Source organism: Erythrolamprus reginae, chromosome 2 (assembly GCF_031021105.1).
Source record: "Erythrolamprus reginae isolate rEryReg1 chromosome 2, rEryReg1.hap1, whole genome shotgun sequence".
Lineage (NCBI taxonomy): Eukaryota > Metazoa > Chordata > Lepidosauria > Squamata > Dipsadidae > Erythrolamprus > Erythrolamprus reginae.
Window position 1 is genome coordinate 80,373,542 of NC_091951.1, and position 19,115 is coordinate 80,392,656.

At 40.2% G+C, this 19,115-nt stretch overlaps 2 protein-coding genes across 4 annotated transcripts in view; one reads left to right on the forward strand and one right to left on the reverse strand.

Moving 5' to 3' along the window:
* The window catches only part of TASOR (transcription activation suppressor), an 87,594-nt gene extending 72,145 nt beyond the window's left edge, over positions 1–15,449 (forward strand). The window contains exon 24 of the mRNA XM_070738487.1: positions 15,204–15,449. Within this exon, the coding sequence (XP_070594588.1) occupies positions 15,204–15,322 (119 nt within the window). The 3' untranslated portion in view covers positions 15,323–15,449. The remainder of the gene's footprint in view (positions 1–15,203) is intronic.
* The window catches only part of CCDC66 (coiled-coil domain containing 66), a 50,071-nt gene continuing 36,946 nt past the window's right edge, over positions 5,991–19,115 (reverse strand). For all 3 annotated transcript variants that reach the window (XM_070738491.1, XM_070738490.1, XM_070738493.1), the window contains 4 exons: positions 16,816–16,849; positions 16,111–16,385; positions 15,336–15,457; positions 5,991–6,309 (listed from right to left, as the gene is read on the reverse strand). In XM_070738491.1, coding sequence (XP_070594592.1) covers positions 16,333–16,385; positions 16,816–16,849 — 87 coding nt within the window. In that variant the 3' untranslated portion in view covers positions 5,991–6,309; positions 15,336–15,457; positions 16,111–16,332. The remainder of the gene's footprint in view (positions 6,310–15,335; positions 15,458–16,110; positions 16,386–16,815; positions 16,850–19,115) is intronic.

Here is a 19,115-nt window from a genome sequence, read left to right on the forward strand (position 1 = left end):
ATGCAGGCTCTTGGATCTCACTGCAGGGCTGGCCGTGGAGTTCCACAGGCTTTTCGGGGACTTCAAAGTGCCATCCCTGGGGTGGGGTCAGAGGTAGCACAGGATTTTGTGGAAACTGACTTCTATGGGCCTCTCCCAGGTTAATCAGGGCCCGACCAAGAGTACTGGTTATGTATTCAGATTTGATGGTGGTGTTGGAGCAGTGCCTATGCGACCTGGAATTGGACTTGTCTTTGTTCCCCCTGTCATGGTCAAATCACAATCTGATGGCAATGAGTTTCTAAAGAACTGAAGGTGAACCATCTCCTCCTGGGGAAGGAGGAGACTGAGGTCCACCTGAAAGGGCGCACACTGAGGAACTTGCGGATTTTCTGGAAGACAAAATCTCTCGACTTTGTTCCCAGTTAGATGCTGGCGTGATTGCTGGTCCGATGAAGGCCCCTGGGGCATGTTCTTTCCCTGTTATCTGGGAACGATTTGATCCTGTTGTTCCTGAGGAAGTGGATATGATCCTAGAGTATGCGCATAAGTATCTGTTTTAGACCCATGTCACTCATGACTTGCAAAAGCTTCCCAGAAGGTGACAGGTGGGTGGACATTGGTGGTGATTAATGCTTCCCTACAGGAGTGCCTCCACACTTTAAAGAACCTGTGGCCCATTCTCTTTTCAAGAAGCCATCACTGGATTCCGCTGTTGGATAATTTCTGACCTGTCTCCAGTCTTCCCTTTTTGGAGGTTATTGAGAAGGTGATTGCACAGCAGCTCAAGAGGTTTCTGAATGAAACAGATCTGCACCCCTACCAGTCAAGATTCAAGCCTGGATATGGGTCAGCATTAGTCATTTGATGGTGGGAATGGGATGGGGGTAGTGCATACATCCTTGCTCTACTTGTCACTTTGACAGCTTTCGATACCATCAACCATGGTATCCTTCTCGAATGGCTTTGGGAATTGGGAGTGGGGGGGTTCTGTGCTATTCTGGTTCACTTCCTCTGGCCACTTTCAGTCGGTGTTATTAGGAAGCGAGAGCTCCAGCCCTCACCCACTACTTTGCTGGGTACCAAAGGGGTCAGTTTTTTCTCCACTCCCTTTCATCTATATCAATGTTTCTCAAATAGTAGGGCGGGCCCCTGGGGAGGTATGGAGCGATGCCGGAGGAAGACGTGGGATCCTGGGGAAGGTGCTTTTTTTTGCCGCAGGGAGTAGGGGTTTTTGGCACCAAGCAACAGCACAGCACAGAGCAGGAGATATGAAGTGCAGAAAAGAAACCCTTAAAAGGCACCATGGAAAAAATATTTAACAGGGTTGAAAAGAAAAGGAGAGATGGAGGTAATGAGACAAACGCAAGTCTCCGAAAGCTAAGACGAGGAAATATGATGAAGTGTATGTAGCACTTGGCTTCATTGTGACTATGGTAGGAGACGAGGAAAGCTCAGTATGTTTTCTGTGGTCTAAAATGTTGGCAGCGGACAGCATGAAGCCAAATAAATTAAGGCGTCACTTAAACACACTACCCCAATCACGCTGATAAGCCGCTTGAGTTTTTTCAGCAAAAATACTGAATATTGTAAACAATCGTCCCGGCGGAGAGTTGGGGGGGGGCATGGAATGTTTACTTCTTCCTGGGGGTGGCATAACAAATAATTGAGAAAAAGCCGTTGGGTGACTGAAATGTCATTTATATGCTGATGATACTTAGCCGTATTTTTTAGGCGGTGGTGAGTAAAGTGATGGCGTGACCTCCCTTTCGCAGTGCTTGGAAAGGCTGTTAGGGGCTGGATGGGGAGCAATGGGTTGAAACAGAATCCTTGCAAAGACACATTTGGGTTCTTTCGGCCATGGAGAATTGCTACCTTTGGTTTTGGATGGGGTGGCACTGCCCTAAACAGACCCTGTGTATAATCTGGGGGTTCTCCTAGACTACCAACTCCTGCTCAAAGAACAGGTGGCAGTCACGGCCAGAAAGTCCTTTGTGTAGCTACAGGCAGTTATGCCGTTTCCTGGATAACAATCCGTATTCATGATCACTCATGCCCTAGTCCCCTTTAGTCTTTACTATTGCAAAATGCTGTCCATGGGGCTGCTCCTGAAAAGCATTCGGAAGGTCCAGTTGGTGCCAAATGCAGCGGCCCACACGGTTTTGTGCAGATCTCACTGTGCACATGTATCACCTCTCTTGTGGGAATTGCATTGGTTGCTGTTCTTATCCAGCTCAGCTGCTCCAAAAACTCTTTTCAAGGCTTGGATTGTCAAATAACAGGTCTTTATTTCTCTTCCACACTGGAAAATCGTCAAGGTTACAATACGTCATGCTAAGCACATACGTCATGCTAAGCACATTCCGATCTCACTTCTCTCTAATGAGCAGATGAAATGCTTCTAGCATCTCCTTATCTCTGGGTCAGGTTAAAGCTAATTTCACACAGTTTTATCATGAAATATCAAAAGCTTACTTCTCCGGAGCGACGACAGACATCGATTTTTTTAATGCAGTTTGCATGAAAGCATCCTTCTCTTCTGGCATATTCAGGATGTGATGTGTCAATTAATTTACACATTCTAAATTAGCTGATTCAAAACTTTTTTCCAAACGTCTCCCCCCCTTTTTTCTCTAATCTCCTAAATCTTGCATCCAATCATGGACTGACCTCTACTTCCCCTTCTCTGAAGAACTATTTCCCATGCTAACGTCTAACTGCTGTCATCTCCACTGCTGTCTCCCACTTCTCTTAAATCAGGCTACATTAAATCTACTGTGTCTTCTTCCTCTGAATGTGACATTTCCGGAGGGTGACAGGGAACACTCACAACAGTTGTCCATTTGCTTCCTGGTGCAATTCAAGATATTGGCTGTCACTTTTAAAGCCCTTCATGGCTTGGGACCAGGTTATCTAAAGCAGTGATTTTCAACCTTTTTTGAACCGCGGCACATTTTTTACATTTACAAAATCCTGGGGCACACCACCAACCAAAATGATACAAAATGACACTCTAACACAGTACATATTATACATATAGTTAATAATATAGTTTCTAAATGTATTTAGTGTGAAATCTAGGCCTGTTTCAATGAACACAAAAGGGATATCCTGGCAGGAATGGTAGTTTGGGGACCCGTGTTTAATTTCCCCACAGCACACCTGACCATGTCTCAAAGCACACTGGTTGAAAAACACTGATCTAAGGGACCATTTCTTGTCAGTGTCACATCTACCTGACCCACTGGAGTGGGGAGGCAAGAAATATTGTGGGTCCAGTCCAATGATGGCCTACTACCGGATTGGTAAGGTGCTACATTCTGGTAGTGATTTTCTGGATGCGCATGCAGTTGCGCTTCTCCGCAAGATTTGGCTTTTGCACATGCGCAAGTGAAATCTCGTGAAGACACGAGAGCGAGATTTCAGCGATTTTTTGCTTCTGCGTGTGTCCTCACACAAGATTTTGCTTGCTGTGCATGTGCAGAAGCCAAATCTTGCACCGACGGGTTCACGTACATGCCAGACACGCGCCCGCCCACAATGGCCTCAGAGGGCACACCAGTAGTGTGGAAGACGGCAGTCCTTCACTGATCCAGTCCCCTTAGGAGATACATCTGGCAGGACTAAGAAGCTTTCTCTATGGGAGCTCCATCTCTCTGGAATTTCATCCCTCTGGAGATTAGGCTGGCCCCCACTCCAACACTCTTGGAAGGCCCTGAAACATGGTTCTGTCAGCGGACCTGAGGAACCATAAATATAAATTTTCTAAATAAATATAAAATAGTTGCTACCAGAAATATTTAAGCACTTTTATTGGTTTTTCACTCCTTAATCTGATAAAAATTAATAAAAATTAAGTTTATACCTTTAATATTATTTTTCAGAAAAGTTCGCATATAACTCCACTAAGATGAGCTCAAAGTACACTGCTCAAAAAAATAAATAAAGGGAACACTCAAATAACACATCCTAGATCTGAATGTGTTGTGGTTCCGTCTGAGGCCCCTCCGGGAATGGCTGATCTTCTGTCGGTTTCCAGCTCAGAGGGAGAGGCTGAGGAACAGGAGGTGCAGACAGACGAGAAGGAGGAATCCCAGGCTGAAGAAGAGGGAGGACAGCCAGAGTCCCACCAGGGGGAGCTCTCCCCAGCAAGCAGCCTGGATTCCTTAGAGGAAAATGCACAAGCCATAATTGATCTGCGACAAAGAAGAGCTACTCAGAGACGGAATCAATTGGCTAAGTACTTTCAGCATTAAAGTGGCAACAGCTGGGTTTGGGTGTGGTGCTCTTGGGAAAGGCTAAAAGGCAGACCCACCCTTCCTGGCTTGTGGAGTTTTATCTTTGAGAGTCGTGGGACCTGGCTGTGAACTTTGGCGTCTTGGAATCCTGGTTTGTGCCTTTGATTATTGAAACCTTGGGGGGGGGGGGGTGTGCCAGCAAGAAGCTTGCTGTATTGTCTGTACATCAGGACCCTGCTGTAACGTATTATAGCCTGTCTGTTGGGAAGAACAGGTTTTCCTCTGTGCTTATTTTTTCCAGCTATAAAATACTTTTGGCTTTTACCAGAGTGTCTGGCTGTTTTTTCCAGTTGGTGTTGAGGTCTGGGGGAACCCAGACAGAACAGAATGAATAACATATTCTCATTGAATACTTTGGTCTGTACAAAGTTGAATGTGCTGACAACAAAATCACACAAAAATCATCAATGGAAATCAAATTTATTAACCAATGGAGACCTGGATTTGGACTCACACACAAAATTAAAGTGGAAAAACACACTTCAGGCAGATCCAACTTTGATGTAATGTCCTTAAAACAAGTCAAAATGAGGCTCAGTATTGTGTGTGGCCTCCACATGCCTGTATGACCTTCCTACAATGCCTGGGCATGCTCCTGATGAGGTTGTGGATGGTCCCGAGGGATCTCCTCCCAGACCTGGACTAAATCATCCGCCAACTCCTGGACAGTCTGTGGTGCAACGTGACGTTGGTGGATGGAGCGAGACATGATGTCCCAGATGTGCTCAATCGGATTCAGGTCTGGGGAATGGGCGGGCCAGTCCATAGCTTCAATGCCTTCATCTTGCAGGTCTTGCTGACACAATCCAGCCATATGAGGTCTGGCATTGTCCTGCATTAGGAGGAACCCAGGGCCAACCGTACCAGCATATGGTCTCACGAGGGGTCTGAGGATCTCATCTCGGTACCTAATGGCAGTCAGGCTACCTCTGGCAAGCACATGCCACCCCACACCTTTATTGCCAAACCTGTCATGCTAGAGGCTGTTACAGACAGCAGATTGCTCTCCACAGCGTCTCCAGAGTGACACGTGTGCTCAGTGTGAACCTGCTTTTCATCTGTGAAGAGCATAGGGTGCCAGTGGCGAATTTGTCAATCCTGGTGTTCTATGGCAAATGCCAGGTGTCCTGCACGGTGTTGGGCTGTGAGCACCACCCCCATCTGTGGATGTTGGGCCCTCATACCATCCTCATGAAGTCAGTTTCTAACTGTTTGTGCAGACGCATGCGCATTTGTGGCTTGCTGGAGGTCATTTTGCAGGGCTCTGGCAGTGCTCCTGTTCCTCTTTGCACAAAGGTGGAGGTAGCAGTCCTCCTATGGCCCCCTCCACGTCTCCTGGTGTACTGGGCTATTTCCTGGTAGCGCCTCCAGCCTCTGGACACTACACTGACAGGCACAGCAAGCTTTCTTGCCACAGCTTGCATTGATGTGCCATCCTGGATGAGCTGCATGACCTGAGCCACTTGTGTGGGTTGTAGAGTCCATCTCATGCTACCACGAATGTGAAAGCACCATCAACATTCAAAAGTGACCAAAACATCAACCAGAAAACAGCCTGGGAGTTCTTTATGCTCTTATTAAATCCATATAAACACAAAACTGTTATATATTTAAAATCATTTAAGTAAGATTTTTTATAGGAACAGCCATTAAATATTAGTTGATGTATCTGAATCACTGCTTACAATTTCAATTAAAACGTAACTCCATGGATATTGAAAATTCAAGTATTTTATTTCTCATGCTGAATATTCACATAAATTTTAAATTAGGTATACAAATATTGTGTAAACAAATCACATTATACCATTTCATGTGAAATAAAATTCTTCATTACTGAAAGTTTACCCTAAATATACAAAAGTCCATATGCTACAAACTTGGTTTGTAATTACAGTATAAAGTGCCAACACAGCAAAACATCCATTCATCACAGCTGAAATTCTTAAAGCGGTAAAATAAAGTTTTCTTCTTGAGACATAAGACTTGGCATAAGACATGTCTCCAATTCTTTCTGCTTCTGGAGGAGCCCCTGGAAAAATAAATGAATATGCTTTTACAAAACACTGAACAATATTGAACAGCAATCATAAATCTACACACAACCTACAATAGATACTTATAATAATAAAGTTACCCTAGAAAAGAGTTATGCTAAACAGATTTTAAAAGATTTGCTTTGTTAGGAAGGAAATTCTTCAGTCATGTAGAAAATGATGACAATGAAATTTAAAGATCAGCTGCTTTCCCTGGAAGATAAAATTACACCTATGTTTAATCATCTCTAGATACCCCAAAGTAGATTGCATATTCCTGTACAAATATTTCATGTAACAAAACAACTTTTGATCAAGATCCCTTCTCACTGCAAGTTTAATTACAGAGCTTAAACAAATTTCTCTCTCTGAGGCAATGATCATTTGGATTTCAGGTGGAATAACTATTATCATTCAGTATACTGACAGCATTTAGGAGCCTCTGCTACAGATAACTACATAATGCCTTGTTAATATTGAGCTTTAGTGGCAGCTTGGAACTGCTCTACTATAACAACATCCCTAACTGTAACGTTCCTCAGTGGGTGGTAGAATTTCTCAGATTTAAAAGTACTGGGATATTTTAATTTACCTTTCTTGGTGGAAAGAGGTCAGAAGCTGCCTAAGAGGTCTGTAATGACCTGGGGCATGGCACGAAGGCAACACAACCAGAGAACCAGTAGGAGTCCCTTTATTGGCACCAACTTTGCCCCTAACATCACATTTAACTCTCTGGCCTGGAGAAAAGCTCTCCCAGAAACCTGCAGCAGCTTCTGGTTGCAGATACTCTTGTCCAACCGCTGTAAGCAGACTGATCAATCACTCCAGCAGGGCAAGAGAATGAATCCCAGAAACCAATTCAGGGCAATAATTCCAGTAAAACAAGATAAACACACAGAAGTATGACACTAATTCAAACGAGGAATGCAGGCCACAACTCTCAACTCTATGAATTCAGCATTTGTTCCCAACAAAAGCTCCTCCCAACTGCCTCTCCTTTAAACTCCATCCCTAGGTGTGCCTTGTGAAGGGAATCTCAGACCTTTCCTTCATCATGAGCCACACAACCCAATTTGCTCTCTCTGCATTCTTCCTTGCACACCCTAGGATGAGGAGACGGTAGGCCTTGGTCTTCATCTGAACCCCCTCTTCCTTATTCTACCTCTGCCCTGCTCTACCCAGCCTGACTGCCTTTCCCCACTTTTCTCCACAGCCAAGGGAGCCATTCTCCTGCTCTCTGTCACCTGTTCATCTTCCATCTCAGATTCCGGCTCTGACAGTGGCATGACAAGGTCTTTGCCACCATGACAAACAGATATGAATCGAATAATTGACAGCTTGACACGTGGAAGACTACAACACCTAACATTTTTCATTTGAGGACAGATGTAATATGACTAACAGTATTAACATCTGTCCTTGTCATATAGTTGGATCATGCTCAGATTGCGTTGGAACTGACTGGTGCCACCAAATTCCACAAGGAGATCCCATTTGATCAGTTTTTTCTAAGCATTTTTGTAATTATTTGATTTTCAAAGAGTAATTGAGGATCTTCCCAAAACTCTAATGGGCAGTCCAACTAAGATTTCAGTTGCCCACTGGGAAAAAAGGGCACTCGTGGCCTTGTGCTAAGTAACCTTTCCCAGCTCTCCAATCCAAGGGAACTCTTTGGTGAACAGAGAAGCTCTGGGTGATGAAGCAGCAGAGGAAACACTCAGAAGGACGTTGGTGGAAAATTAATCACGCCAATCAGGAAAAGCTCAGGTTTCAGCCTAAATATTGATGAGCCATTGTTACTACATCTGCAGAATTGTACCCATTATAGCTAGAAAGAAAAGGGAGGCTATGAAAAATTTTCTAGATATCTGGAAGATCACTTAGATCTGCTCAGAATTTGGTCACAGCTGGAGAGACCCCACAGAAAGGTGATGAACATATTGTGCAAGGTTATCTGGGAGGACTTTAAGCAGATGACTTGTAAGGAAATTGACAGAATTTTATGCAAATATAGACTGTGTACATTTGGATCCTCATTCTCCCTAGTTGATGAGATCTTCCAATAAGGTGATACAAATACAAGTCTAGAAGTTGATCATGAATTCTTTCTTTTGCTATGCTAATTGTATTTTCCCATCTTTCCTAACACACTTTTTGCCATGGACATTATCTAGGACGGGTATGAAACTCACGTCATCACATGATATATTGTGACTTCCCTTTCCCTAAACTGGATGTGGGCATGGCCAGAGCATGATGCATCTGGGCCGTGGGCTTGATAACCTTATCTAGGACAGTGATGGCGAACCTATGGCACGGATGCCATAGGTAGCACATGGAGCCATATCTGTTGGCACAAGAGCTGTTGCCCTAGCTCAGCTCCAATGTGCATGTGTGTGCAGGCCAGCTGATTTTTGGCTCGCACAGAGGCTCTGGGAGGGCATTTCTGGCTTAGAGAGAGCCTCCAGGAGAGATGGGGAAAGGCATTTTTACCCTCCCCCAGCTCCAGGGAAGCCTTTGGAGCCTGGGGAGGGCGAAACATAGGCCTACTGGGCCCATCAGAAGTTAGGAAACAGTCCATTTCCGGCCTCCAGAGGGCCTCGGGGGGGGGGGGGCAGAAGAAGCTGTTTTTGCCCTTCCCAGGTATTGAATTATGGGTGTGGGCACTCACACATGTGTGATAGCACCTGCCCACACTTTTGGCACCCGAGGAAAAAAAGGTTCGCCATCACTGATCTAGGATATTCAGCAATGATGGAGTTAAGGATTCAGTTAGAGATTAGGATGGGACCATGTCTTGGTCTGTTATGTGAATACAGCTGTTACAATTTTAGATATTTCCAAGTTTAGAATATTGCTAAACTTTAAAACACATAAATTAGACATTTCCAAAGAAATACGAAAGATGCAATTGGATTCAATAATAAAGAAAGGTTAGGCAAAATGAAATGATCATCTCAAGTGGCAGTATGGGATTGTTTTCACAAATTTTCTTTCAACCTTGTTATGAATTGATCTTGAATAAAAAAGAAACTATAAATGTGTTGTCCATCTTTAGCTCTCGCAGTTTTGCATTAGTCACAAACTGATGTGAGTTCCTTAAAAAAATATCTCAAAATCCAACTGCAGATAAATTCAATGAAGAAAAAATGGAGAACAAACTAGGTTAACAAAAAGGCTTGTGAAGATCGGAAAACATAAAGTGGGCCATAAAGAAAGAGGTCAAACCCTGTCTTCCATTATCCTAGCATGCAAGGCATAGAATTAGGGAATTAAGTTCTTACTGAAAAGAATCTACTGGCCACAGTAGCCAGACAGGAGAATCAACTAAGTAGTACATTTCTCTTTGTGGGATTTGCTGAACAGCAGACACTACATCTGTCAGGAGTGCTTTAGCTGGTTTTCCTACACTTGAAAAAATGGGACTCAATAAATACTCCTATCTTTTACCACTGTAGAAGTGGGCTAATTTCCATTAGACACATTTGTAATTTATCTTTCCCAAGTGCATTTTTATTTTCTGGATAAGCAATAGTAACACAAATACTTAAGACAGAATAATAAGGTTATTTGCAGATGAGAAATAAACTAGAATAGGTTAGGCTTATAAGTGGCATGGACAAAATCTTTATATTAAAGAAATAAAAATAATTCCATCCATCCATCTTCATTACCTAATTTTCTTTTGAAGTAAGCAATGCAAAATATAGGACAAAGTAAAGATTGGTAACCCATTCTGTTTTTTCTACACTGCATGAAAAGATGATTTACAAATACAGAGCTGAAGCAACAGAAATATTATTATTATTATTATTATTAATTAGATTTGTATGCCGCCCCTCTCTGTAGACTCGTAGAATATGAGTAGGTAATGGAGACCTGAACATAAATTAGTAGTTTGTTTCTTCAATTTTTTTCCCGAATATGAAAAGTCAGAGCAGCTTTAATGAATGGATGCCATCAAAACAGCTGAAACAACAATTGGATGGTCCAATAACTGCAACAACAACTAAGACTATTTCTGCCATGCTTCAATCTAATGCATGGATGTCAACTCATTGTGTCACAACACGTGATGTATTGTGACGTTTTCCCCCTTTGCAGAGCTGGGGTGAGTGTAGCCTTCACGTGACACATCCAGCCTGCAGGCCATCAGTTTGACACCCCTGACTTAATGTACACAGAAAATTGAAAAATCTGAAATAAACAAATTACACAATTTCTGGAAAGTCTATATAACAGAAGCGGCTTCAGATTTTATTTATTAGATTTGTATGCCGCCCCTCTCCGTAGACTCGGGGCGGCTGGATGTATTAGTTGCTGCCTTCTGCTCTGGATAACTTTTCCATTTGCCATGATAAATGGGTATTCGGAAAGGCACTGCGAGTTGCAGATGACTACAGGGAATTGTTATATTTATTAGAACAGCAACTCTTAAAAAGATAAACACTATTTATTTAATTAAAACATCATAATGACATTGGAAGACCATCTGAAGGACAGTGAAGAAGATGCACTGAACCTAACACACCATTACTGCATACTGGAGAGACCAAACTGGCCTACAAGAAAGACCAAATGAAGAATAGAAAAGAAATATGACAAGCCAAAATATTTACATGTCCGATACATTAAAAAAATAGCAGGCAAAGCAGATGACAACATCTGGCAACACCATTAGCACCATCAAACAAGAACATCTGACTATCAAAAGTCCCTGGGAAGTCTTAACATCTAGCTGACTGCAATGAACAACAATTGTAATAATAATATATTCTTCTAAATGAAGGGACACGTGGTTTTTTAAAAAATATTAGGAATATCACCTTTAAACAATAAAATAGAATTGAAAATAGAAATTACTTGACATTTAGAAAGCATAAAAGGTTGCATGTACGCTGATATATTGATGTTGAGAATTTGAAATTAATATGAAGACTCTTAACACATGAATACAGTAGTACCTCTAGATACGAGTTTAATTCGTTCCAGAACGGAGCTCGTATGTCGAACAACTTGTATCTGGAACAAATGGCTTTAGACTTTGTTTTTCCCCTCCGAGATAACCAGAAGCAAGGAGATAACCAGAAGCTTGGCTCGTATCCCGAATTTGAGCTTGGGTGTCGAAAAGAAATTTCACTCCCATCGTGGCTGGTAACTTGGAATACTCGCATGTGGAGCAGCTCGTATCTAGAGGTACTACTTTACAAGAATTTTTAGAAGTAGAAGTATTACTATAGTTCAATTCCTGCAAAATGTCAGAAACACTTAAGTTTTTCCCTGGGACTTTATATTAATTAATAAGAGAGGTGTGAGGATTTTGACTGATGCATAACTGGGAGAAGGTGAAGAACATTTATTGGATTTTTAAAAATTATTCAAGAGTATTAACGCGTAGCAACAGGGAAAGAAAACACGTGGAAGGAATTTCTACCAGTTTTTGGAACAAGGACACTGAATAGTTTTAGTGGTATATTTGTAAGTATGTAACACAAAAAGGTCTTCTTTAATAAATGGAGATCAACTTTAAATATTTAACCATAGAAGGAAGAGGGGTGGGGTTTGATGGCCACAGCAGCAAGGAGCCTTTCCTCTCTTTTGGAAGGGCTCAGAATCTCCACTGTCCGGGGGGTTCTGGTCCTTTTGGACCAGACCAGATCCTTCCTGAAGGGAAGGTGACGTAAGGGATGCTTCCGGGGGTCTGGTAGGGGCCAGCATGCCCCACCAGATGAACCGGCTCAGTTTTGCACCAGCGGCGGTGTGAAGCCGGCCAGGCAGCCATGCCTGAACCGACACAGCCGTAGAGACAACGCAACCCCAGGATGGAAAGCTGAGTGGTAACATCTGGAAAGAGCTTGATGAATACTTACACAGAGAGGAAGGGATTTGAAGCTGGTGCTGGTGAGTTGAGAGTGGCCGAAAGGAATTTTGGATTTTTGTTTTTCGATTTGAATTTCAACGGAGCTAAAACAGCTGGAAATAAAGGAAGCAACTATTTTGTGGTGTGGCGAATGGCGAAAGCTTCAGAAAGTAGCAAACTGCCCAAGATTGGATTTTTAAGATACCTAATTGTTCTTAACTTTGTCCTTTTAAATCGAGAACCTTATATTCTTGTTGTGGAGGCTGTTTTCTTTTCATTTATATGCATTAAACGAAGAGGAATGAAGGGGAATATTAAATACCGGAAGAGGAATACTAAATACTGGAAGATTTGGAAAGTTTGTCATCTAGCGTCATTGTGTGATCGGAGGAAATATAGCAGCTTGTTTGTGCAAGGATGTTACATTGTCTGTAAGCATTATCTTATGTTTTTGGCCTTCACATTGGCTTTCTATGAGAAAGGAGGATATCAGCTATGGCCTGGAAGGAAGAAAATATTCAAGATGATACTGACTGAACTGATTGAACTGTGTGAAAACACATTGGATAATATAATTTGAAACGAGGTTTGAGATATTTTAAGAAAATCCAGAAGATAGCAGAAGACAGCAGCACTACAAAGAAGAGGAAGAGGATTGAGTTTTTCTCACAAAGGAGTATATACATTTTTCTTATAAAAGGAAATTACTATGTAACTAATTGGAATTATTAATGATTTAATTTTATTGGAGTTTATAATAATAATTATTATTATTATTATTATTATCATTATTATTATTATAAGTAAATAAGAGATAAATGCTAAAATGGAAGAATTAAATGAGTGAAAATTGAAATGGTTATGAATGAGAAAATTGAAAAGTTATTATTATGATTATAATGGATGAGAAAATTGAAAATGGCTATGATTATTTTGGATGATTATTACCCTTGATATTTTTATTGATTGTTTGAATTATAAATTGACTATGTGATTTATAGCGATAAATAAAATAGGAGGAAAGGGGAAAAGAATATAATATAATAATATAATACAAGTTATGATTATTAAAGAAGGATTAACATGGGATAATAACTAGTATTGATTATGTTAGATATGTGAAAGACAGATGGAGTAAGGAAAAGTTGAATTAAATAGATTACGGAAGATTATCACACTGAGTTCGATAGTGGAAGATATATAGAATGGGGAAAATATATAGATTAGGGAAGATTATCATGCTGCAATTGGCAGTAAAAATAGAGTAGTGAAGATTATTACACTGGGTATGATAGTGACACATAGATTAGGGAAGATAATTACACTGGGATTGGCAGTGGAATTTATTGATTAGGGAAGAATATTACTATATTGGGATTTCTAATAATACTTTTCTTGAAAAATGATAGAATAATATGATATATATTGATTTTGACTTGTTAAAATAGAAATGATATACAGTGATACCTTGTCTTACGAACTTAATTGGTTCCAGGACAAGGTTTGTAAGGTGAAACGTTTGTAAGACAAAACAATGTTTCCCATATCAATGGAAAAGCGATTAATGCATGCAAGCCCCAAATTCACCCTTTTTGCCAGCCGGAGCACCCATTTTTGCGCTGGTGGGATTCCCCTGAGGCTCCCCTCCATAGGAAACTCCACCTCCGGACTTCCCCGTTTTTGCGATGCTGCAGGAGAATCCCAGCAGGGGAATCCCAGCATCAAAAAAACGGGCGCTTCGCTGGCAACGGAAGTCCAGAGGTGGGGTTTCCCAGCGAGAGAAGTCTCAGTGAAATCGGAGCGATGCTGCGATTTCGCTGAGGCTTCCCTCGCTGGGAAACCCCAGCTCTGGACTTCCGTTGCCAGCTGAAGTCCCCATTTTCACGCTGGTGGGATTCCCCTGCAGCATCGCAAAATCCGGAGGTGGAGTTCCCCATGGAGGCGAGTCTCAGGGGAATCCCACCAGCGCAAAAACGGGTGCTTCGGCTGGCAACGGAAGTCCGGAGGCTGGGCATCTCAGTGGCGGTGGCGGGTTCGTAAGGTGAAAATAGTTCGGAAGAAGAGGGAAAAAAATCTTAAACCCTGGGTTTGTATCTCTAAAAGTTTGTATGACGAGGGGTTTGTAAGACGAGGCATCACTGTACTGGTATAATGAAAGAAATGAAAGGAATGAAGCGAGTAGGAAATACATTTAAAATCTTTAATAACAACCCTTCCTCCTATGTATATTGATATTGTTATAATTAGATTAAGACATGATGTGAACATTATTTTTTTCTTTCCTTCCTGGGATTTAAAGAGAAGTAAATTTGGAAATCTCTTCTGTTAAGGGCAGCTACGATAAAATGAGGGTTTAAAAAGCAGGAATGAGTTAAGTAAGAATAAAAGAAATGGACTGAAGCACGATGGCATAGTTTTGAAAAACAGCAAATAGCCAAGATAAATTTAGATAGCTAATAGCATTTTGAATTCAAATGAAGACTAAAAATAATATCTGAAATCTAGATGATAGTATTTGAAAAGGAGGTAGCACAGGATGAATGATATGTACCAGAATAAATAGGATAAATAATTCGGAAAATTGGATTAAGAATTTGGCATTTGATATTATATTGTATTGTATTTTAATTTGAGGTATGTGAATTTGAATCACTGTAAGGTCTGGAAAAGCAATAAAAATTTATACAACACCCCCCCCCCCCCAAAAAAAAATTTAACTATAGAAGAATGGTTGTGAATCTATGTCTGACTTCTAATAAGTATGCTATGGAATACAATCTCCTCTCTGCTATGAATAATTTCTGCAGTTAGAAGCACGATTATAAAATTTTAAAAACGGAACAGTTGTTATGTCCAGTAAATTGAAGCAATTTTCCTCTCAATTTGCATGATTCTAAATATTTCATATTTTTAAGAAAGCTTTAGAGAAATTAATCAGAAGCAGAATATATGAATTATGCAGAAGCAAACTACATGTAAACAATATTATAATAACTGATTAATGGATTTTTTGCTCTTTTTTTATACAAGGTGGAAACATTGCAAATGATATAGTCTTAGAGTTACAAAATGCAACACAAACGGTCAATGTTAAGCAATGTGATATCAGTGACTTTATGAAAACGTCAACAGCAACTTTGCTACATTGAAGTCAATTATTACCTCTCGCAGCTCTGAAAGTCCTTTGAGTATGGCTTGTTGCCTGTCTTTCACCATATTAGGATTAAAAAGAGGATCCCTTATGTGATCAGAGCTAAAAACCTGCCGTGGTTTATGGTAAGTATCTAAAGATAAATATAGACACAATTAATTGTACTGTAAAGTGTCATTTTTAATATTGTGCATAAATAAATTATGATATATTTTAGCTTGAAATTTGTATGGAAGAGAATGCATATACAGCCTTCTAAAGAATTTAGTTTACCTTTAATCATTTTTTAAAAAAGTATTCTACATGTACTGATAGAACAGCAATAACAATAACACTTAGACTTATATACCAGTTCACAGTGCTTTACAGCCTTCTCTAAGAGGTTTAGAGTCAGCATATTCCCCCCAACAATCTGGGCCCTCATTTTACTGACCTTGGAAAGATGGAAGGCTGAGTTAACCTTGAGCCGGTCAGGATTGAACTCCTGACAGTGGGCAGAGTTAGCCTGCAATACTGAATTTTAACCATTGCACCACCAGGGCTCAACGTGAGATTTGTGTGGTTAATTGTTAGTGAGCCCATGGTTAAATTTTCTTCTTGAACATCTGATTACAAATAGATTATATTTATGTTTAGATTGATAAATTTAAAATTAATGGTTTTCTCTTAAACCAATATTTTCATCTTGTCCAGTACTGAATTAAAACAGCACTATAGAACAAGCAGGACATTAAAAACTTTATTCAATAACCACAAGCATTTCTTGAACTCTCTCTATTGCAGTACCGTTCAGCTCTTGGTATTGTGGCTCATCCGTGGAGGGCCTGGTCAAGGGTGCATCTGGATCAAAGTAATATATTTCATTTGTTCGCACATAAGGAACAAAATGAGATGAAGGAGGCCTTTCAGCTTCAGCGGTTGGAAGGGGCCTTTCATTCTGATGCTGATCCGTGGAAATACTTTTTGGGCTTCTATTTTTGCTGTTATGAACTGGGAAATCAGAAGTCTTTAGTTGTTGCTGTAATCTGTTTTTAACTGCTGGAACAGGTGGAGAGTCAGATCTGTTTAAAACAAACAATCAAGCTGCAGCAAATAATCTCAACCAGGGCTTTCTTCATTTTATCAATCTACTATTAATTTATTTATTGTATTTTTATGCCACTCACTCCAAATGGATTTCCGCTTACAGTATATTTAAATGAAATCTTGAAAATGCAGATCTCCCTCCACATGAACAGCTTTTATTTTGCTTAAGGGTAATTCAAAAGAGCTATGAATGAAGATAAAGTTATTTGATATTTGATATAGTAACAAGCTCTTGTGCATTTGATTTCTCAATGCAGATTTTTTCCCTAACAGGAATAGCTAAAACTTTGGAATTCGTGCTTATTTTACTTTTAAATACGATGTCATAAAATTTGAGAACTTGATTATATATAAACACAGACACAAAACCAATACTTTACTAGAGAAAGACATGCTAATACTAACCTTTGTTCAATTTTTTTTTTGAGAATTGTTCTTCCTAAAATAAGACCAAACAAAGTTATTTTCACCAAGCTGTATTTTATAATGAACTCTTATTTTACATTCCGAGTGGATTTACTTATTATATTTTATCTTACCCTTATTTTTAGCACTCTGTTAATAGCTATGCTACAGGCGATGAGGTGAATACATTCACATTTATTTATACTAAATGTATTTTTGAGAGCCTGGGACAAATCAGGTCTCTACAGGTAGTACAGTAGTTAATGATGGTAACTGGGGCAGAAATTGCTGTCAATAAAAGACAGAGTCATAAATAATAATGTCATGTGACTGTACTGCTTAGCAACAATCCTGGCTGCCATTTTTAACAGAATCATTGTTAAGCAAGATGTCATGTAACTGCCATTTGCAACCTCCTGCTGACTTTCCCATTGATCTCACCTGCCAGAAATTAATAAATAAGGTTGAAAATGAGAAATGACAAGATACTGTGATGGCTGGAACCCTAAGGACCAGTCATAAGTAACACTCACTCAGAGCAGGTCAATGAATGTGGTTACCCATAGCTTACCTGAAGTCCCAGATGTGTATCGAGCTTAATTGTGTCACGTGCTGGATCATGATGTTTTTCACCTTTGCAGAGCTGGGGTGGGCATGGCCTATGCATGATGTATCTGAACCACAGACCACCAATTTAACAAGTCTGCTCTAGACTGATGCGGAATTTTAGAGGGATTCCAATATTAATCCAATGTATGTAAATAAATAAGGAAAATTTTAATATCAAATGTAATTTCTTCACCTAAATCAGTGATGGCAAACTTTTGTTTGCTCGGGTGCCAAAAGGGCGTGTGCACATGCGATAGCAATATCCATAATGCAATACTCTCCCCACGCATGCAAGTACAATCCCTCCGTGCATGTGCACAGGCCTCACTGAAGCCTCAGGATTTCTGGTAGGCCTGTTGGGCCATTTTAGTACTCCCCAGGCTTCAGGACAGCCTCTGGAGGGCAAAAAATAGGCCCAACGGGACTACCAGAAGTTCGGAAACATTTCCAAACTTCTGGTAGGCCTGTTGGGTCTGTTTTTCACCATCCATAGGCTCTGGAGGCTTTCCTGAAGCCTGGGGAGAGTGAAAAAGGTCCCCCCCCCCCCTCACCTGTAAGGCCAAAAATGAGCTGGTCAGTGCTCTGGAACTGGCATAGGGCAACACCTCACGTGCCCTCAGATATGGCTCCGGGTGCCACCTGTGGCATGTGTGCCATCTGTTCGCCATCAAGGGCCTAAATTGTATCATGATGCTGTTGCTTTACATTTTCAGATTTTCCACTTTAAATCTAGGCCTTTATTTTAAAGCCTGTGACAATGTTTCTTTCCTCCAATATCCAAGCAGGAGATAAATACCTTACATCAGTTTATGGATAATGCTCATTTTAAGGATTTCAGACTGTGCTGAATGTGGCAATACATATAATGAAAACATATGTTGATCAAACAATATAATTTAGATACTATGAATTGGATTCATATGCTGCCCTTCTCCAAGGACTCAGGGGGCTTTAGCAGTTTCAGAAATACTTGGAATTCTAAAATCTCTATGAGACACTGAAGTGAAATCAGTAATACAATTTTAGTAAAAAAAAATGTGAAGGTAAACATTGGTAATATGTTTGAAATGTAGAATGAGGAATTCGAATATCCAACTTTAGAAAATCAATGGGTTCAAATTTCATGAAACATAAAATATATATTTAAATTGTTTGTTTGTTTATTTATTTATTTATTTGATTGATTGATTGATTGACTGATGCCCAGGCCACCTTTCTCCAGTGGACTCAGGGCGGCTTACACAATAAAATCAGTACTAAACTACAAAATGTAAGAAACCCAAAATCTAATTTAAAAAAGGTGGCAATGCTCAAAATAATCAATTAAATTCAACAGAAAAGGAAGCATGTATTAAAAACCCTGGCTCTACTAATCACAGATGCAAATAAATATTCCTTATATTAACATCTTCAAGATGTATCCCTCTACCAATGGTTTAAAAGTGTATTGTAAAAACAAACAATGCAGCAATGCATTTCTATGTTTTCTGGATTTAATAAATCTAAGGACTGAATTAATTTTATTATACTAATATATGGCTCTTCTTTTTTATTCTTTTAATCACTGTAGTTACATACACGAGAAGAGGAAGGAGAGGATGACAAAGAAGAGGAAGAAGCACCCATCATTCTTAGAAATACTTCTGAGGTTGATTTGGAGAAATTTGCATTTTTTATTTAGTTTTTATCCA